The sequence below is a fragment of the Mauremys mutica genome, chromosome 4, assembly GCF_020497125.1.
Source record: "Mauremys mutica isolate MM-2020 ecotype Southern chromosome 4, ASM2049712v1, whole genome shotgun sequence".
Lineage (NCBI taxonomy): Eukaryota > Metazoa > Chordata > Testudines > Geoemydidae > Mauremys > Mauremys mutica.
The window spans coordinates 107,536,563-107,558,679 of record NC_059075.1 but is presented as its reverse complement, the minus strand read 5'-3'; the positions used below and the strand labels follow the sequence as shown (position 1 = coordinate 107,558,679).

The 22,117-nt window shown below is 44.6% G+C and overlaps 1 protein-coding gene across 1 annotated transcript in view; it reads left to right on the top strand.

The window, feature by feature from the left end:
- CD81 (CD81 molecule) overlaps window positions 1-22,117 on the top strand; it is a 70,805-nt gene that overhangs the window by 34,319 nt on the left and 14,369 nt on the right. Inside the window, exon 3 of the mRNA XM_045014138.1 lies at window positions 18,325-18,422. Coding sequence (XP_044870073.1) covers window positions 18,325-18,422 — 98 coding nt within the window. The remainder of the gene's footprint in view (window positions 1-18,324; window positions 18,423-22,117) is intronic.

Here is a 22,117-nt window from a genome sequence, read left to right as displayed (position 1 = left end):
ATAGGTTGTTAGAAACACACTGGTAGAGGTTAGTAGAGATTAGGACACTCAAGCAATTAAAAAAATTAATCGCAATTAATAGTGCTGTTAATAATAGAAAACCATTTATTTAAATATTTTTGGATGTTTTCTACATTTTCAAATATTTTTATTTCAATTACCACACAGAATACAAAGTGTACAGTGCTTACTTTATATTTATTTTTATTACAAATATTTGCACTGTAAAAAAAAAAAGAAATAGTATTTTTCAATTCACCTAATACAAGTACTGCAGTGCAATCTCTTTATCATGAAAGTTGAACTTACAAGTGTAGAATTATGTACAAAAAATAACTGCATTCAAAAATAAAACCATGTAAAACTTCAGCGCCTTGAAAGTCCACTCAGTCCTACTTCTTGTACAGCCAGTCGCTCAGACAAACAAGTTTGTTTACATTTGCAGGAGATAACAAGAAGTGGGCAGCATTTACAATGCTGAAAGTGAGAACAGACATTTGTATGGCATTGTTATACCTGGTGTCACAAGATATTTATGTGCCAGATATGCTAAAGATTCATATGTCCCTTTATGCTTCAACCACCATTCCAGAGGACATGCGTCCATGCGGATGACTGGTTCTGCTCGATAACAATCCAAAGCAGTGTGAACTGGTGCATGTTCATTTTCATCATCACTAACACAAGGTTGATTTACCTTTTTGGTGGTTCGGGTGCTATAGTTTCTGCATCAGAGTGTTGCGCTTTTAAGACTTCTGGAAGCATGCTCCACACTTTGTCCCTCTCAGATTTTGGAAGGCACTTCAGATTCTTAAACCCTGGGTTGGGTGCTGTAGCTGTCTTCAGAAATTTCACATTGGTACCTTCTTTGCATTTTGTCAAATCTGCAGTGAAAATGTTCTTAAAAATGAAAAACTTGTTGGGTCATCATCTGAGACTGTCATAACATGAAATATATGGCAGAATGCAGTTAAAACAGCAGGTAACATACAATTCTCCCCCAAGGAATTCAGTCGTAAATTTAATTAATGCATTATTTTTTTAATGAGCGTCGTCAGCATGGAAGCATGTCCTCTGGAACGGTGGCTAAAACATGAAGAGACATATGAATGTTTAGCATATCTGGCATGTAATACCTTGCAATGCTAGCTACAAATGTGCCATGTGAATGTCTGTTCTCATTTTCTGGTGACATTATAAATAAGAAGCAGGCAGCATTACCTCCTGTAAATGTAAACAAACTTATTTCTCTTAGCAATTGGCTGAACAAGAAGTAGAACTGATTGGACTTGTAGGCTCTGAAGTTTTACATTGCTTTGCTTTGTTTTTGAGTGCAGTTACGTAACAAAAAAAAATACATTTGTGCATTTAACTTTCACAATAAAGAGATTGCACTACGGTACTTTTATGAGGTGAATTTAAAAATACTATATCATTTTTACAGTGCAAATATTTGTAATAAATCTAAAGTGAGCACTGTACACTTTGTATTCTGTGTTTGTAATTTAATCAAAATATTTGAAAATGTAGAAAAAATCCAAAATATTTAATAAATTTCAATTGGTATTCTGTTTAACTGTGTGATTAAAATTGATTAATCATGACTAATTTTTTAATCACGATTAACTCAAAAAATTAATCTCATTCGTTAACTGTGATTAATCAACAGCCCTAGTATAGATACATACTTTTTATAAGCAACCTGTTGACCTGTCAAACTCTCTAACAATGGATTAACCATTGATTAAAATATCTACTAACCCTTTATTCAAATATCAGAGGGGTAGCCGTGTTAGTCTGGTTCTGTAGAAGCAGCAAAGAATCCTGTGGCACCTTATAGACTAACAGATGTTTTGCAGCATGAGCTTTCGTGGGTGAATACCCACTTCTTCTTGCATCCGAAGAAGTGGGTATTCACCCACGAAAGCTCATGCTGCAAAACGTCTGTTAGTCTATAAGGTGCCACAGGATTCTTTGCTGCTTCCTTTATTCAAAGTGTGACCAAACTAGTTACCAGTGCTTCTGGATAAAGAACTTCATTGGGAGACACTCTTTCATCTCTCCACTTTGGCCTAGAGACTGTGAATGGTAACGTAATGGCAGGGGTGCTGGAACAATTTGTGTAGTGGGTGTGCTGAACCAAACTGTAAACCCTGTATATGATGGAAACCACTTCAAGCCAGGGAGTCCCCAGTTGCGTAAGCTGTAAGTACTAGAGTGATAGCATGTTCCAGCTTCCCTGCCTAAACTTTAGCGAGGCAGCAGTGCAAGGATGGGACCAGAGGCAGACGGCTGCTCGGGCTCTAGAGGGGTTAGCTGACACAGGGCTCATTGTTTAGGCCCAAATGAGTGTAATGGGAGCTCGGTCCTACTTGGCTGACTTAATCCAGCTGAGTAAAGCTAGAAGCCCTATCCTGCAAATATTTCATGGTGTGCTGTACAAGTCGTTCCACTGAGGGCAATGGGACCACTCACAGGAGGAAGGGTTTGTAGGGTCAGGCCCCCAGGTTGTAATCTTGTAATCCTGGCTGCCAAAGCACACGTTTCCTCTCCTCCTTCAATCCCATCAGGGAATGTAATGATGCAGGTGGTGAAGCGAAGGTGCTGGGAGCTTGCAGGGGAAAGAAATGTAAAGGAAGGGAAAGTGAGGGGGTCACTCCTGGAGAAGAACTGTCCGCAGAGGCTGTGAGCCTTTAGTCATTTTTCAGCAGGCTTGTGGGGGGAGAGGCAAGAGGCTCAAAGTACAGAGGATGAGTCACACCTTCAGGGGAGGAATGGCCTGTGTGTGCTGTGGGGAACTGAGCTATCTCAAGTATCCAGTGCACCTTCAGAGAGGGGGTGGAGGGAACTAGATGCTTGGTGCCCCCTTAGGGGCTTGGCGCTGGTTAAGTGCTGTGGAGAGGCTAAACTGAGACACTGATGACTTTCTGCATTCACAGTGGGCTGCTTGCTATTACCACATGCTGTGTGGGGCAGCGCTGCTATGGTTGGCTCTCCCAAGCTGTTGGCTAGCTTGTAAGAGGATATCAGGATCTTGCCAGATCACTTTTATTTTTAATGTAAAGAGTCACTCTCTTTTGTCACCTTCTGCATGTAAAATGGAAGCATTTCTAGGAAGGCTAGTTCTGTAACCTCACTGAGTTTCATTCAGCTGTCTCTGTCTGATGCTTCTCCTCCCTGTGTTATCTCTTTCCCCCATTCAGCACTTTCCCCTATTTATCTCCTTACTCCAATCATCCCAAGCATTTTTTTTGAGGGGGGGAGGGGTTCAGTTGCTAATTTTCCTTCTCAAACCTCTGGTTCAAATTCTGCTCAAGGTCCCATCCAAGCAGCCCCCATTGTAGATAGTCAATGGGGATTGTACTGATGAAGCAGATGGTAGAATTTGGCCTTTTGTTTTCTTGGATTGCTGTTTCCCCTGGAAAACAGGGTTAAGGAGGGTGCCATATTACTCATTAACCCCTTAAATTCTACTAGGAAATCTGTATTGAGCACCTACATCTTTCTGGTTTGATACTTCCTACCTGTGAGACAGTCCAAACACTTTGACTAGAGGTTTACCTGACCTTCTCCCTAATCTATGGGAAAGGCAGCTCATGATGTAAAAGGAAAGACTCTATTGTGTCAGTTTGCTGGGTGCTGAGATCCTTCTTGCCCCGTGATTCTCACAGGAATGGTCTTGGCCCTAGGTTGCATCAGTGGAGCGGGCTGAGATATTTAGCAGCTGAGCACAGTAACTCTAGGCATGCTGTCGGCATGTGTTTGGGTGCAGGATGTTCCAAGGTAGGTGCTGGGATGGGAGAGGTGGACGACATAAGAATGTTAGCAACTTATCTAGCCCCGCATGACGAATCCATTACCAGTGGCGGGCTGGTTCTGCTGAAAGAGCACTGACATCAAGGAGTCCCAGATCCCAGCAACACTAGGTGTTTTGGTCCTGCTGATTGGATGCAAACGTCTGAGTCACAGACATCTTGTCCCGGCTTTGGCAGGATGAAGGAAAGCTTAGATTGGAGTCTAGCTAAAGTCCAAAGTTTTTGGCTTACTAGATCACCCTCTCGCCCTCATGGTTTTTATTTTCTCTCTTTCAGACTTCTCCAGGGGTAGTTGGTAATGTTGCTTTTACAGTGCTTGTCTACGACCTTCAGTAGTTGCCGTTTTATCCTTCACGTGAAAAACAGGGAGCACTCTGCATCACCTCCTCCCTCCTGGGTTTATTTTTTCTGTTTCTCATCAGACTGCCATTGAATGCTGCAGTCATATGGCTCTTGAAACACACTAACTCAGCAGATCCTAAATAGGAAATCTGTATGCACCTGTTAATAGCAAGCGATCGAATAACACCCTGCCCTGCGCTCTGACGATTTCTTCACTGGGGTTGGGCCAGTGCAAAGGATACAATGTTCTGGTATGAAAATTGTGTTCCTTCTCACTTCTTACTATTACTCTCTTCCCTGACCCCATCAGCCAGTGTACTCTAGACTGTTGCTGTATTAGGCTGCAGTTCCTCAGTATATTAGTCTAAGGATGCCTGTCCATGTAAAATCATGTGACACTGTCTGGCATGAGATGTACTAGGTATGCCTAGGCAAATTCCACACCCTCCTCTAGGCTTAGAAACCCTTGTCAGAATATAATACTGCTTCCTGCCAAGTATAGCTAAGAATAACACGTGCTTATTGCTAGGCAGTCAAAGTATTTTCTCTTCTCTTTAGTGCAGGGGTCGACAACCTTTCAGAAGCGGTGTGCCGAGTCTTCATTTATTCACTCTCATTTAAGGTTTTGCATGCCAGTAATACATTTTAACGTTTTTAGAAGGTCTCTTTCTATACGTCTATAATATATAACTAAACTATTGTTGTATGTAAAATAAATACGGTTTTTAAAATGTTGAAGAAGCTTCATTTAAAATTAAATTAAAATGCAGAGCCCCCCAGACCAGTGGCTAGGACCCGGGAAGTGTGAGTGCCACTGAAAATCAGCTCGCATGCCGCCTTCGGCACACGTGCCATAGGTTGCCTACCCCTGCTTTAGTGACTGAACCATAAAACACCAGGTCAAAAAAAAAGCAGAACCAAGCCCCTGGTACCAGTTTCATATAAAGGCTTTCTACACCAGCCCAGAGATGCAACACTTTAAGGACAAACCTGGGTGCCTACAATCACCACTGTGGCTCTAGTTTCATGTAGGGGGTTTTTGCTGCCCATCATCTTCATGATGGGACTGCCCTGCAACCTGCAAGTTTCAAAGACTGTCTTCAGCACCAAATAAATGTCCTCATGAGATCACACTTTCATGGTGATGTGATCACACAATTGCATTATTTGCAGTAAGAGTCTAGAGGCGGCTAAATAAAATAACCGAACTTCAGAAGAGCTTACATAGACTTCAAAGGGCGGAAAGAAATTTCTACCACCTTCCACAGAACTCCAGCCCAAGACTTTCCAAGCTTATAAAGTGACAGAGCATCTGACGGAACAGCATATTAAACACATTATACCATGAGAATGATTCTCATTGGCTGATTATTTCTCAGGGGCCTGACACAGATTCTAGCATCAGTGAAAGTTGCTTTTCCAGATTAATCTTTCCATGGGTTTCTCATACACCAGCAACTTTCAAGATATTGCACTACTTTGATTTTGTTCTAGAGGAACCTTCTGGAATTTTGTTGAATTTAGTGCTTGTAAAAGCCCTGGGGATTATCCCATTTTCAAAAGTGACTATTGATTTTTTTTGAGTGCCCAACTTGAGATAGCTTTAAAAGGACCTGAAAAATCAAGCTCCTTTTAATGTGTGTGAAGTTGGGCACCCAGAAATCAGTAGTCCTCTTTTGAAAATGTTAGCCTAAAGTTTGGCATATTTAGCAGCAGGGCATGTTTCCTCCCTCACTAGTTCAGTCGCTGGTTTTTCTGTGGAATCTCACAGTATGGATGCTAATGAACACAGTTCATACTGATCAGAAACTACAATAGTAATTTCACATTGGCCACTACATAACTCCATCAGCACTGACCTGGGCTGGATTCAGACTGACAACCTAGGGTGTTGGATATGTATCCATTTAACACTCCACATGGCCAACTTGTATCGCCTGAGTGTCAGAGCAAAGTATTAATAGAAGTAGTGCTACAGCCTGAAGACCTATAGGGATATTTCTAGTTGTGTACGAGGGACAGGCAGACCAAATCAAACAGGTCAAACTTCTGAGTGTCAAGACTTTGTTTTATAGTCTCTCTGTACTTCTCATTCTAGTAGAAGAGGAAACAAGAATCCTGACAAGTAATTAATAATCAGAGAAATCTAGTATAAGGGGGTAGCCATGTTAGTCTGGATCTGTAAAAGCAGTAGAGAGTCCTGTGGCACCTTATAGACTAACAGCTGTATTGGAGCATGAGCTTTTGTGGATGAAAGCTCATGCTCCAATACGTCTGTTAGTCTATAAGGTGCCACAGGACTCTTTGCTGCTTTTAGAGAGATCTAGCTGAATCTGGTCAGGGCTAGAAATATAAAAGGGAACCTGTTGGCAGACAGCCTTTTAAATAAGGCTGCAGAGGCAACCCTGGCAGTTACAGGTTGGTAAGCCTAACTTCAATACTGGGCAAATTGGTTGAAACTGTGGTAAAGAACAAAATCTTTACACATAGATGAATGTGATACGTTGGGGAAGATGGACACAGCTCTTGTAAAGGGAAATAATGCCTCACTCATCTATTAGAATTCTTTGCAAGTCAACAAACGTGGATAAGGGCGTTCCAGTGGATATAGTTTACTTGGACTTTCAAAAACCCTTTGACAAGGTCCCTCACCAAAGGCTCTTAAGCAAAGTAAACAGTCATGAGATAAGAGGGACAGTATTCTCATTTATCAGTAACTGGTTAAAAGGTAGGAAGCAAAGGGTAGGAATAAATGGTCTGTTTTCAAAGTGGAGAGAGGTAAATATCCTTGGGCATTCCTTCAACGTATTGATAAATTATCTGGAAAAGGGGGTGAACAGTAAGGTGGCAAAACCTGCAGATGATGCAGAATTACTCGAGAGTTCAGTCCAAAACTGACTGTGAAGAGTCACAAAGGGCTCTCACTAAACTGGGTGATTGGGCAACAAAATGGCCAATGAAATTCAATGTTGGTAATTGCAAAGTAATGCAACTCGGGAAACATAATCCCAACTATACATATAAAATGATGGGGTCTAAATTAGCTGTTACCACTCAAGAAAGTGATCTTACAGTCATCATGGATAGTTCTCTGAAAACATCCGCTCAATGTGCAGTGGCAGTCAAAAAAGCTAACAATGTTAGGAACCATTAGGAAAGGGATAGATATTAAAAGAAAATATAACGCCACAATATGAGTCCCTGGTATGACCACCCCTTGAATACTGCATGCAGTTCTGGTTGCCCCATCTCAAAAACGGTGCATATTAGGATTAGAAAATGTATGGAGAAGGGTAACAAAAATGAGGGTATGGAACAGCTTCCATATGAGGAGAGATTAAAAAGACAGGGACTGCTCATCTTAGAAAAGAGGTTACGAAGTGGGGCTATGATGGATGCCTATTAAACTGTGAATAGAATGGAGAAAGTGAACAGGGAGTGTTATTTACCCCTTCACATAATACAAGAAAGAGGCGTCACCTCATGAAATTAATAGGTAGCAGGTTTAAAACAAATACAAGGAAGAACTTCTTCACACAACACACAGTCAACCTGTGAAACTCATCGCTGGGGGTGTTATGAAGCCCAAAAGTGTAACTGGGTTAAAGAAAGAATTAGATGAGTTCCTGGAGGATACTTGGCTACTAGCCAAGATGGTCAGTGACACAACCCCATGCTTCTGGTGTCTCTAAACCTCTGACAACCAGAAGCATCTGACAATGTCAGAAGACTGGATACTGGGCTAGATGGACTGTTGGTCTGACCCACTGTGGCCATTCTTATGTTTTATTTTTGCATCTGTGCAGCTGCTGGTCACTTCAGGAAAAGGGGATGGGTGGGAAGGAACTTAGGGCTTTTTTCTCAGAGGTGGCATAACTACACAAGCAGTCTGAAGATGAACCAGGCATTCAGTGCTCCAAGTGCTAAGGGAGGAAGGAGCATGGAATCCTGCTGGGAGTGCTTCCCCCTAGTCCCGCTGCTGGAAGGGAGGAAGTGGAGGTACAATCAGACTAGTAGCTTCTTTTAGAATCCCCTCTACAGCTGCAGTAATTCAGGCTCTCAAATTGGAGGCGCAGATAACAGAGGCTCTCCAAAAGTGAGGAGTCCTAAACCGCTCCTTTATCCATTTTGCTTAAGAGCTGCCCGGCATTAATTCCTCTCGAACCACTTTTATTTTTCTCTGATCCTTTCCCACCAGTTGTGTCTGCCGTTGGGGATGTTGCACGGGTCGTTTGTGTCCTTTCTGCTTTGTGAGGCTGCCAGCTGCTTAATGTAAAGCTCCCGTTGTTTTTAAGCTGTTGGTTTGTTTATTTCAAAATCTGCTGTGTATTGAGGCACCAGCTAAGCCTCCAGACTGGATCTGGGCGTCATCCACAATGGGGACAACCTCAGAATATATACCAACACCCGCCCGCTTTGTAGTTCTAGCCAGCAGAGACTGGTCCAGTGGGTGTTTTTCAGACTGGATCTTCCATCTGTGAAGCTTGCATGATGATCTGTCCTGATTATAGAGGTGTGCAGCCAGTGCATTAGTCCTGGTGCCGCAGGCCATGTTCCTGGCTCCTCTTTGTTATGCATGCACTTCACGGAATAAGCTTAAACCCTCTTCCTCTTTCTGCACTACCCAAGAGGCAGGATGGAAAAAACCTGAGTGTGGAATCTGGCTGGGTTGGGAGCTAGGGAAGTATTTGGGGTGGGTGCTTTGTTCTTCCTTTCATGAGGAAGGTGGGTAATGTGCATCCCGCTCCCTTCATCCCTCCCCACAAACAGGCTGTATGCACTGTTTTTATCTCTCCCTGCACGTCCTCTGATGCAGGATCCCTGGGAGTGTTTCTGGGGCTCTGCTCTCTGGCTTGTGCTGCTGCTGCTGCATCTGGAAGTCATTAGTGACCACTCAGCAGCAGCTCTGCTCTCAGGAAAGGGAAAAGAGAAGGAGGAGGGGCCAGACGTGCTGATGGTGGTGGAATTGGATAGAAAAGACACCCCCCCCCCAAAAAAGTGGGAGTCGCAAAACATCACCCAACACCACCATGGAAGAACACAAATCAAATATAACCCAGAGATTGAAAGAGTCGCTGGCTTGGCTAATTCCCCTGGGAAGCACAACAAAAATAACATGGAGACTCTCCCTCCCTGTCTCTTCCTCTGTCTAAACTGGTACTGCTACCCCTCCTTTGTGTGTGAAGAGAGTTCCTGCTCCCTGTAGTGCCTTCCCTTAGCTTTAAAGGAAATATTACTGTTGCCCTCTTGTTCTTCCAAACAGGACTCCTCCTAGCCCACTGCTATGGGGCTCTCTTCCTCCCTCTGTACATGAGGGAGTGCCTTCAGCCCAGGGCCTCTTGGTTGTGCAGCTCCTCCACAATACTTATACAATACTCCACAAGTGGAGATGACTCCTTCCTTGCCTCTTTCCCGAACCAGGTCCCTCTACTCTACGCAACACGGTGGCAGGAGGCAAGGCAGGATGTACGCCCGGCAAGGCAGGGTGTGCACCGCCAACCGGCGCCTCGGGGTATTGCAGATGTCTAAAAGACTTAGACAGATGGTCCCTGGGAGCTGGTCCTGAGGAAGGAGCGAGGACTGGCTAGAATTCCCTTTTTCCTTTGGGAGTAAATAAGTGTGGACCCTGGCCAGGAATTCCTATGCCAGAGTGCCTCTGTTCTTGCCCTCTTTTTAAAGGGCATCCCCAGGGGAAGGGGCGAGCACTCGGGCAGACAGGACTTGGAATGTGTCCCAGGCTTCCTGTGGAGAATGCCTTGGTGCTGGGTTTTTTTGGAAACATTGCCATGGCAACCTGGGTGGAAGAGACTGTATTCCATTAGCTAAACAAGTTAAAGCTGCTGAGAGAGAGAGAATCAAAAGGAGGAGTGGGGGAGGGGAGCAGAGGACATTGACTGAGAGAGCCCATAGTATGTTGCACATTGTAGTGCTTGCTTGTGTGAGCAAGACTGAGCTATTGGGTGGAGGGAAGGAGGGTCCTCTAGTTCTAGGATCCCTAGGTGCATGAGTCATTCCACCAGGAATGTGCTGGCCTCGGTTCCTCTGTGTTTCATCAAGGCCAATTTAAAAAAAAAAAGGCATCACTTTTTAAAGTGAGCTTAGTGCAGACAAAAGATGCTGGATTGACTGACAGCCCTGCAGACCAGAGTTGTCTGTTTAACTATAGACTGTTTAACTGGGCATCCTCAAACAACTAGCATCATGCCTCATATCTGACCTGGTGAGACAACCTTTTATGGTGCATCTACACTGGAGCAGGAGGTGTAACTTCCAGCTCAAGTAGACATACCCCTGCTAGCTCCACTCAAGCTTGTGCACTAAAAATAGAAGTCTAGCTGCAGCAGCGTGACCAGGGGGACAGGTTAGCAGCCCAGAGTATAACACTGTCCGAGACCCCAGGTATTTACACAAGCAGGCAGCTACCTATACGCGCTGCCACAGCTACGCTTGTGTTTTCAGCGCTCTAACTTCTAGATCAGAGCTAGCACTGATGTATCTACCAAGGCTAGAAATTGCACCCCCAGCTTCATTGTAGATATGTTGTGCTTTCTGATAAGGGCCTAGTAGTAGCTAGACTGACACCCCCACCCCCAAAAATTCTTTCTTGCATAGGAGCCCTTTGCTCTTGACAGTGCTATATCTCATTACCCATTCCAGAGCCTTGTCCCAGTCTGTCCTGCCTTTCCACGTGGTTGCAGCCTTGGGTGGTCTCTGTGGCTTGAAACTAGTTTGTTCCCTGCACGCACCAAGCACTGTTTGTCCTGTGTCTCATGTCGTGCAGCTGTTTGCCTGAAGAGGCCTTTGCAAGCATCTGAAAATCCTCACCAGATGGTGGGGGCATAGAAAAGGGCAGATGACGTGTTTGTGTTGTCCCCTTATGTGAGGTTAGGAGGAATCCTATGTTCAAACATAAGAAGAGTGAGTCGTATCTGTCATCCTGCCCCTGCTGGGGAGATGCAGATCTCTTCCCTCTGACATGAGTGTATCGCAAAGCTGAATCCAGCAAAGGCTGCACTGACGGCAAGAGGTACAGCATTCTGGGCCTATACAGCACCCACCACTAGGGGGGAGGAAAGGGAGATAACTTGTCCAGAACAACATCTGGAATGACTTCCTCTCAGACATTCCTCAGATACCAGGGTATGTCTCGTCACATCTGCCCCAGGAATCTTAGAGGAGCTCAGTCCAGGAGAGCCACATCAGGCCCACTTTTTGGTTCTGTACTCTTTGTTCTCATAGAGACTAGATTCTGAATTTCTCAGTATCATTTCTGCAGCTGAGAAGAGAAGCTAGAGCTACAGTGTGGCTTTGATTCCCTAAGCGGTGCAAGCAAATCATTATATGGATAATGTTGGTTTGGGGTTCCTGTTCTGCTCTGCAATCTCCCCACCACCATCACTACCCAGCCTCCTTTCAGAGAGGAAATCCTGCTGGTAGCCTAATCAGTCTAGGTTCTTTGCACTGTCCTAATTCCTATATTGTCTGAGAACTATGCCCTAGGATCCTACGCTACTGCTAGGAAGGGCCAGAATAATGCCTAGAAGCGGAGGGTAGAGAATTGGTTGAAATTGCAAACAATAATGAGCTATTTGCTGGCTATTGTTACTAATGCAGCTCTGACTTCTCACAGGGTTATAGACTTCAAATGGAAAAAATGCTCTGGGCACTGGGGTTCTGTTTGTTCTAAACATCTCTAATCAGAATCTTTAATTAAAAAAACAAAAAGAAAGTAAGGAACTAATAATTTTTGTTAATCACGGAAAAGGCGGAACCCATGCTGAGAAGTTAAATGTGAAAGGCAGACAAAACCATTATCTAAATGTAGCTTACGCTGAACGGTAGCTATTAGTATTGCAGTACTGTATAGCGCTATAAAGGTGCGTGGGGCTTTATACAACTTCCAATAGGATACAAACCCTGTTATGAAGAGTTCACGACCTGAAACCGTAAAGACAAAACATGAGAACCCAATCTCTGCCATATCTGAATGGGGAGACTAGAATAAATATGGGAAGGGGACCTGAAAGTAATGGGAGTTGCCCTAGTAGAACAGGGGCATTCTGCCTGATTTGAAGTGTGCTGCTCAAAATGTACATGTGTTTCCCACTCCGAGAGGCCAGGGTTAAGTGTGTCCACTTTATTGCTATTTTCTGCCAGGATAGGTACACTGTTAATGTGTCAGCCCTTTCCTTAGGAAAGGCTGTTCATTCCAGGTCAGGCTGCAGAGCACACTGCAAAGGGAATTTCCTTGACTGCATAGCCCCTGGTCTGGAGGGAGGGCCACCCTTTCTCCCCCGGCCCCTTTGAGATGGGTTTCAGACCCTCAGATTGGGTTTGAGGAAAATATGCAAGGACACCCCCCTCCTCCCCCAAGTGACTCAGTGGCTTGATTCTTGAACTTTTGGCACTGCCTTTCCCTCAGGAAAGCTGCTAACTTGGTCATTGTGGAGTCTCCAGGGTACAAGAGTGTATTGTCTGATAATTTTTTTTGTTGTTGTTTAAATAAACTGTAGAGAAGCATCCCACTCTGTTGGCTTCCAGTAGCTTTCATTGCTCTGGCTCTAATAAAGGCCATTTGTTTGTGTCTTAGAAAGAAACTGGCTTGAGTCCCAAAAGCCTTTCAGTCTTTGTGTTGCTTTCGGAGTGCAGTCCAGCCATCCCAATGCTTTCCCCGCTAGGCTATCCGCCCTCACTTCCTCTGAGGAACAACTTCCATCCTCTGGACTTCAGTTAGGAAGCTCCAAGTAGGACGTGAGGTCTGTTGTATTGAAAATCCAGCTTCTCCGGCGCCTGAATTTTCTCCCCTACCATGAATTGATACAGAATTTGGAAGTGGGGCTGCATCCAATTCCAGATTCCTTTCCAGTGGGCTAGAATCCAGTTCGGGTATTTCTTTTTTCAGGGACTAGGCCTAGAGTACATTACAGGCAGACTCTGGCATCCCGTTCAGATTCTCCTTTTCATTCAAGGAAATAATCAGTATGCTAAAGGGAACCTCCTACCCTAGCGGCAACTTCATTATCTACAGACAGCTCTTTAGGGAGAGTGGCAGAGAAAGCAGAGGTTCTGTCCCTGCTGTCTGTCTGTCTGCCCATGCTTCTGGGCAGGACTGAGAGTGCTGAGCAGCAGCCACACAACAAGCTTCTTCTGGCAGACACCCAGGAGTTTGCCCTGGCCAGTCCTTAAATCTCTGTGAGTGGGGGGAATTCTCCCTCATGCTCCCACTGAAAATGGGAGAACTCTCCTCCTGGCTTTGCATCTGCACTCTGTCCCAAACAGAGCTGAGCAAATTGAATGGATTTTTTTGTTTGTTTGGGGACAGAACTGATTCTGAAACATGTGGCGGGTGGGGGAAGGAATCCAGTTTGCTTCAAGCCAAAACAGTTGGTGGGGTTTTTTTTGTCAAACAAAAATCCTGAAAAACATAATTTCAAATTGACCGAAATGTTTGACAACTCAAAGCCAAATTTTTAAGCAGGGTTTTTTGTTGTTGTTGTTGTTGGGTTTGGTTTTTTTTTCTCTTTCATGTTTTGATTTGGCCATGTTTGGGTTTGTTTCACCCGTATATTTTTAAAATTGGCCAAATTTTGAAATGCCAGCATGTTGACTTCTAAAAGAAGTGGGGTTTTCCCCTCAGCCAAAACTATTCATTGAATTTAGGGTGACCAGAAAGCAACTGTGGAAAAAACAGGACAAGGGGAGAGGGGTAATAGGCGCCTATATAAGAAAAAGTCCCGAAAAATGGGACTGTCCCTTTAAAAATGGGACATCTGGTCACCCTAATTGAATTCAACACAAACTTGTGAAAAGTTGCAGAACACCAAAAATTGTATTCTTTTGACAAAAACAAATCTCTTCGTCAAAAAAAGTACTCAGTTCTAGTCCTGAATGACACACTGCCTTGACCACAGTCCAGTGTATATGAACGAGAAACCTCCCCCAGTTATTCCCTCCCAGCATGCCCACAACACTTGCTAGGATTTTTGTTAATGGGAGAGTTACCCTCTTCCCTTCCTTCTCCCCTCATTGACACATCTTCCTCCTCTAATCCATCTTTATTTCCAATTCTCTTAATATAAGGATTTAGTGGAGTTTGTCTCCACAAAAACATCTAACATCGCCTACAGCACAAGCTGCTCCCCCGCTTTTTCTACAAAGGGAGATGCAAGGTCTTTTTTTTTCCCCTCCCCCATTGAAGTTTTGACTCTGAGGGCAGCGAGACTGGATTTAGCGAGATCCGAATTTCTCCAGTCAGCTTGTCTGTCTTTAAAAACCTTCCCTCTGTCCCTTCAATTAGTCCAGTTCAATAATACCTGAGTTGTCAAAGCACATGCAGAGGGATGAGGGGGAGTCCAGAGCCCTTCACTTTGTCAAAGGTAGTTAGTGTGCTGTGTGTAGCTTTATCCCCTGTGTCCATTTGTCATGATAGCTCTCTTCTCCTGATTTAATGGTAGTCTGTCATCAGTCTGTGTCTGTGGAGTTGTATCCTGGCCTCCTGCTAATCTTCATCTGACAAGATTATGTTAATGCCTTCCCCTCACCCCTCTGTATGTACCCTCCTCCCCATGCACACACCAAGACACTACTTTCCCATCTCATTGGCCTCCTACCAATCTGCTGTGGCTAGTGATCCCCTCTGTCTGTTACTCCCTTTGCAAGAATCGTTCACCACTTGACCTGTGGCAGCTGAGCTGATGTCTGAATTGGAACAAACTCTCAGACTCACAAAATTCTAACTATTGGCCCCAAATCTTCCATGGTTTACAACTGCCACAAGCGTTCTTGCCACCAGGCGTTGCTCTTGCCCCTTCCTGACTCCTGCTCCAGTTGACAAGTCTTAGTTTTTCTGTGTCCCCCTGTGTTAGAGGGTAAAGCAGACTGCCACCAGGGTTGGCAGGTCCTGGAAGCGCTTCAGGGGCAACACACTAAGTCTTCCTCGTTGTGGGGGAATGGGGTAGTTCTCAGTGGGCCCCAACCAGCCTGATGGATGCAGAGTACTCAGGTGTGGAGGAAAGAGGATGGAGGGGATACTGAAAGAGTGTTGTTTCTATCGCAGTAGCACATAGAGACCCGGTCATGGACCAGGATCCCATTGTGCAAGGTGCTGTATAAATACAGACCGTACATCAAAGAACTTAAAAGCCCCATCCTTAAAGAACTACAAAGCTGACACTATAGGAGTGAGCACTGTGGATTCTGATGGTAACCAGAATACTTGACGCTCACAGGTTGTGGTTGGGAAGAAAGTTGGCTTCCTCCCACAATTAATTACTTTGTCTTTCAGTGACCATTACCAGCCCATTGCCATGAGGAAGTCAGAGTCACTGACTGCAAATCACATTGGGTTTCATGGAGTGAAACTTCCTTCTGTGCCAGACTGCCTCAGTACAACCCTTGTTGCCTTTGTTTCCCTTGCAGCTGGTTTCCTCCAATTGCTGGTGGCTGTACATAGCAACATCTGTTACATAAATGCATCATTAACAATGGGACATTAAACACTCTTAAAGTTAGGAGAGTCCAAACATTCAGGCTGCTCCCACAATATTATCTCTGCCATAGAATGATAAAAATGTAAGACTGTAAGGGGCCCCAAGAAGTCATCTAGTCCAGAGGTTCTCAAACTAGGGTGTGTGGAATGTATTTTGGGGGAGGGGAGAGGAAACTTACTGCGCACTTTCAGAGCTGGGTGGCTGGAGAGCAGCGGCTGCTGGTCAGGCACCCAACTCTGAAGGCATTATCGTCGCCAGCAGCAGTGGAGAATTCAGGATGGTGTGGTATTGCCACCCTTACTCAGTGCTGCTACTAGCCGGCAGCACTGCCTTCAGAGTTGGGCACCCGGCCAGCGGCCACCGCTCTACCGTTAGAGCTGGCCAGCCAGAGAGCGGTGGCTGCTGGCTGGGTGCCCGAGAGAGAGAGAGAGAGAGAGAGAGAGAGAGTGTGTGTGTGTGTGTGTGTTTAAACTATTACATATACAAACTGGAGGGGGGGGGGGTCTTGATCAAATAAGTTTGAGAACCACTGATCTAGTCCATATCCCCAGTGATGAGGCAGGACCAAGACCATCCGTGACAGGTGTTTGTCTAACCTGTTCTTAAATCTCCAGTGACAGGGATTCCATAGCCTACCTCAGAAATATATTCCAGTATTTAACTATCCTTATAGTTAGAAAGCTTTTTCCTAATTCCTAACCTAAATCTTCCTTGCTGCTGATTTAAGCAGATTACTTGTCCTATCTTCAGTGGACATAGCGAACATTAATCATCATCCTCATCATAACAGCCCTTAACATGTTTGAAGACTGTTATCAGGTCCCCCTTCAGTCGTCTCCCCCCCCACCCCCAAGACTAAACATGCCCTGTTTTGTTAACCATTTCTCATCGGTCAGGTTTTCTAAACTTTTTATCATTTTCGTTGCTCTCCTCTAAACTCTCTCCAATTTATCCACGTCTTTCTTAAAGTGTGACACCCAGAACTGGACACAGTGCTCCAGCTGAGGCCTCACCAATGCTGAATAAAGCAGGACAATAGTCTCCTGTGTCTTACATATGACATTCCTGTTAATATACCCCAAAATATAAGCCTTTTTTGCAACTGCATCACATTGCAGATTCATTTATTTTGTGATCCGCTGTAATCCCCAGATCCTTTTCAGCTGTTCTACCGCCTAAAGAGTTATTCCCTATTTTATAGTTGTGCATTTGATTTTTTTTCCCCTTCCTAAATGAAGTATTTTGCATTGCTCTTTATTTAATTTCATCTTGTTGATTTCAGACCAATTCTCTGTATTTTTCAAGGTCGTTTTAATTCTAATCATGTCCTCCAAAGTGCTTGCAAGCCCTCCCAGATCTGCAATCAGCAGATTTTATAAGCATACTCTCCACTCCATTATCCAAGTCATTAATTAAAATATTTAATAGTACGAGACCAGGACGGACCTCTGAGAGTCCATACTAGGTACATCCTCCCAGTGAATCATTGATAACTACTCTTTGAGTAGGGTTTTCAACCAGTTGTGCATCCACCTTTAGTAATTTCATTTAGACAAGATTTTTCTTAGTTTAAGAATGTACTATGGGACTATCTCAGCAGCATCACTAAAATCAAGATGCATCGTGTGTACTGCTTCCCCACCATCCACTAGGTGGGGGAGGGATAGCTCAGTGGTTTGAGCATTGGCCTACTAAACCCAGGGTTGTGAGTTCAATCCTTGGGGGAGGCCACTTAGGGATCTGGGGCAAAAAATTGGTTCTGCTAGTGAAGGCAGAGGGGGCTGGACTCAATGACCTTTCAAGGTCCCTTCCAGTTCTAGGAGATTGGTATATCTCCAATTATTACCTTTTTTATTTATTTTAGGCCAGTAACCCTGTCAAAGAAGGAAATTAGGTTGGTGTGGCATGACTTGTTCTTGACAAAGCCATGCTGGTGGCTGAGTTTTACTGAACGGCATGTCTTACTGAAGCATAGTTTAGTTACTGCTTTATATTGCATAATTGCTGCTGATTCGTTTAAGTAACATATTAGGGTGCTTAAAGCTTGGGATATCCATCTCTTTTGTTCTCAAAAATCCAAAGTGAAATAAATAAATACTGCAGAGAGGATTGGATTTTCCAAAGTGCTCCACACTGACCTAATGACCGGTTTCAGAGTAGCAGCTGTGTTAGTCTGTATCCACAAAAAGAACAGGAGTTCTTGTGGCACCTTAGAGACTAACAAATTTATTGTAGCATAAGATTTCGTGGGCTACAGCTCACTTCATTGGATGCATGTAGTGGAAAATACAGAAGGAAGATACATATATACACAGGGAACATGAAACAATGGGTGTTACCATACACATTATAAGGAGAGTGATCAGTTAAGGTGAGCTATTATCAGCAGGATAGAAAAATAACTGTTTGTAGTGGTAACGAAAATGGCCCATTTCCAGCACTTGACAAGGAGATATAAGGGACTGGAGTGGATGGGCCATTACACAAAGTAAAACTATTTCCCCATGCTTATCTTCTCCCCCCTTCTCCACCCACAGTTCCCTATATCTCCTTGTCAAGTGTTGGAAATGGGCCATTTTCATTACCACTACAAACTAATGTCTAGTTAAATGCTAGAATGTTTCTGGTGAAGACTCTTCACTAACATGTTTGCCCTACCCGTCTCTCTCCTTTTGCAGGGATCTACATCCTGATTGCTGTTGGTGCAGTGATGATGTTTGTGGGGTTCCTGGGATGCTATGGTGCTATCCAGGAGTCCCAGTGCCTTCTGGGAACGGTAAGAGACATAAATGCTTGAACACTACATGGTATCAGGCATCTCTTAACAGATCTAAAACTTTGTTTGCGGGAAGTAGTGGGAGTCGTTTAAAACTGGACTGAATGGAGTACTGGAGAGCAGCATGTAGGGGAAGAATGTTGCATTGGCCACTGGATAAGACTAGCTCTCTCACATCTTTAATAGTCTATGATGATGATGGGAGCTAATCTTTCGGACACTGACTAAAGCAGGAGTCTCAAAGTCCCGGCCCACTGGCCATCTGCAGCCTGAGAACCTCCCCACTGCGGCCCACGGAGGAGAGACACATTCAGACATGCTGCCGGCAATGTCTCGTTGTTCTCCTCCCCCCCGCCCGCCACCCCTGCAGCTCCCTATTAGCTGTGGGGAGAGGGACAGAGATACCCTCAACTAGTCACTGGGCAGAGTCAGCCATGGAGGCAGCATCATTCGTTGCCAGGCCATAGAGGCAGCGTCACTTTTTTCCACAATGAATATAAACAAGTCAAAATACCAAATGCAACTATCTGATGAACACCTTGCTGCAATCCTGAAGGTTTCAACTGTCAGTCACTGAAGCCAAACATCAACAAACTGACAGAACTGAAGCATTGCCAGGTGTCTGGCAAACACTAAAAACTCTCTGACTGGCCAAGAATTGTATAAAGTTGTATGACAGTTTATTATTTCTAAGAAATTCAAAATAAAAAAGACAATGTAAACATTTTCTTTTCTGAACACCATGTTCAGTGACATTGGCCCACTGGGGGAGAATTTGAGGACTGGCACTGGCCCTAAGGTAAATTGAGTTTGAGACCCATGGACTAAAGGTATAAATAGCTTCAGTGTTCTCGGAGGATGAGTGTAGTCTCCTTGGGTACTGCTGTTTTTCTAACACCCCCTGGTCTTTTGGAAGTGAGATTCCTTGTGAGTATCAGAAGAGGAGCAGTCTCCCTTGCTTTCCAGCCAGCTCTGGAGTTTGCACTGTGCAGTTCTGGACTATCAGAAAGTTTCCTGCTAATGAACATCACCAGCCTCTTGCTGATTCCTGGTCTCGGGAAGGGGGCAGGAGCCACCAGTAGAATGGGAGGGGTGTAGGAAGCAGGACACAAGATTCATTCCAGAAGTCACAGGGGAATGAGGCCAGTTGGGACTCGCTGCATTTATTTGTCCCACTCTGAACACAGTGCCTTCAAGCAGCCACAGAGACCTCCCTTTTCTTTCTTACCTAGTGTCCCCTACAAACCGCCCAAACCCTGGAAATCAGTTTCTGCCTCAAGTGGATAACCCAGTTCCTTAAGAGTTAACTGGCTGTACTGTGGCCCTGAGTAGGTGTTTGGCTAAAGCTTCCTACAGCACCACCCAGAGTGAGGCCTCTCTGGCTTTAAGATTAAGCTTGATAAGTTTATGGAGGGAATGGTTTGATAGGATAACGTGGTTTAGTCAATAGGTCAATAACGTGGGACCACTGGTAATCAGTACCAAGGGTCAATGTTGGGATATTGAAAGTCTTTTTCCTGAGTGTCTGGCTGGAGAGTCTTGCCCGCATGCTCGGTGTTCAGCTGATCGCCATATTTGGGGTCGGGAAGGAATTTTCCTCCACGGTAGATTGGCAGTGGCCCTGGAGGTTTTTCGCCTTCCTCCGCAGCATGGGGCAGAGGTCGCTTGCTGGAGGATTATCTGCTACTTGAAGTCTTTAAATCAGGATTTGGGGACTTCAACAGCTGAGTCAAGGGAGAGAATTATTTCAGGAGTGGGTGGGTCAGCTTTTGTGGCCTGCATCTTGCGGGAGGTCAGACTAGATGATCATAATGGTCCCTTCTAATCTTAAGTTCTATGATTCTATGAAATGCTGGGAAATGTGTTATTCAAGCAAGCAAGTATTATCAGCGTAATCCAACAGTTAGGACTCTGGGCAGGTTCTGTTCTATTAACATTTGCACAAACTCCAAGCCCACACAATGCTGTTGTCCCCATTCACCTTGACCTCCACCATATCTCTTTCTGTCTATTAACCATGGAATTCCAGCAGGGACTACTCAGCACCTAAAACTGGGCTAGGTGCTTTAGATATGTGGTAAACAGTTGCCAGTTCCTCAGTTTATATTGTCCAGTATGTAGCTATCAACAGGGGAACCTGCATAATGGAGCCCTGGTAAACTAAACCATTGCAGAATGGAGATGATTGTGTTGCTAGTAAAGAGAGGGAATCTTAGCCAACCTTAGTGTTCGGCGTGGGAAGTAAGTTTGGATTAATCATATGTCCAGCTTCCTGAGTTTTCAAAATAGACTATTCCATGGTATTTCCAGCTCATTCTTGTGACATTTTGGTACTTTCAGAATCCAGAACTACAGAGCCATAAAAATTTGAAAAATAAGAGGTGAATGAGGGAACTATCGATTTCTGAACTTTCTTTGACTCTTGTAAGTTTTGGTCTGAGCTTTGGGTGGAAGTTTGTCTGCAATGAATCCCAGTGCTGTAAAGGGCTCTGGCTGGAGAAGTTCCAGTGCTCCAGTGTGTTCATGGACTGCCTGGAATTAAAACACATTGCAATGGTACATCCTCTGTATTCTGGCAAGGAAACCTATCCTTATGAGCCAGCTTCCTGCTGCCATCTCTGTGTGTATGTCCTTAAAGAGAACACAGCACCCCAAAGCCTCTACTTTGGGGGAGCTTATTTGTTTAAAATTAGTCCTAGGCTGGGTTGTAATCTTAGACTAGACTCCAGTCTGTTTGGCTTTCCAAGGGAAAATGTTTCACAGCCGTCTCCAGTTAGGGCATTGAGCACCCCATTGGGACTCGGAGCCAGGAATAGAACTCAGGTTTCCCGCCACCAGCCTGATGGGTGAACTTAGGCAAGTCATTTCTGTTCCCCGTGCCTCAGTTTCCCATCTGTAAAAGGGTGATAATGATCCTCATCTCCTGTGTAGAATGTTTTGAGCTCTCCCGAAGAAAAGTGCTATCTAAGAGCTAGATATAATTACTAATAACAATCGAAGGTGAGAAGAACCAAGTGGCAAATATGGCAGGGATTGTCTGAGTGAGATCCTGAGCACCTGGGGAATACCAGGTTATAGACTTTGTCAGCAAGTTCTTGTAAAACCAAGGAACTACAGTAATTGAATACCCTGCCTCCCTTTGAAGTCTGGAAGGCGATTTAATGGGCAGATGACAGAATATATGTGAGACCTCATAATGAAACTGACTGCTACTGCTGAGATTAGCAGTGGTGACTACATCCCTCCCTCACACTTTTGCTTGCCAAGGGACGGCTGGAGGCACCTTGTGAATGACACCTGATAAGCTGTGGTTACATGAGGAAACTGATGCTACTGTGCACTAAGGCATGGAGCTTTCAAGGCAAAGTGTTTTAACCCACCAGGTATTTATGTCCTCTCTGTGACCTCGCTCCCCATGTGGCCGAGGATAATGGGTGTTCACGAGAAAATGTTCATCACACAGGAGTAATACAAGGCAGTCAGTGGCATTTAAATTGTCCACAAAAGCCAGACTGGAGACAGAGGCGCTAAAGACTAGGAACCACGGAAGTGATCTATTGAGAATATGTTCTAAGGCCACAGATGCTATTCTCACTATGTGGCTGGTAGGAGGAAGGTTTCCTCCCCCTAGCACACCTTGAAAGTTCTGTGCTGCTGCCATCTCCACAGATGTAACTTTAGGGAGCGTAGGAAGA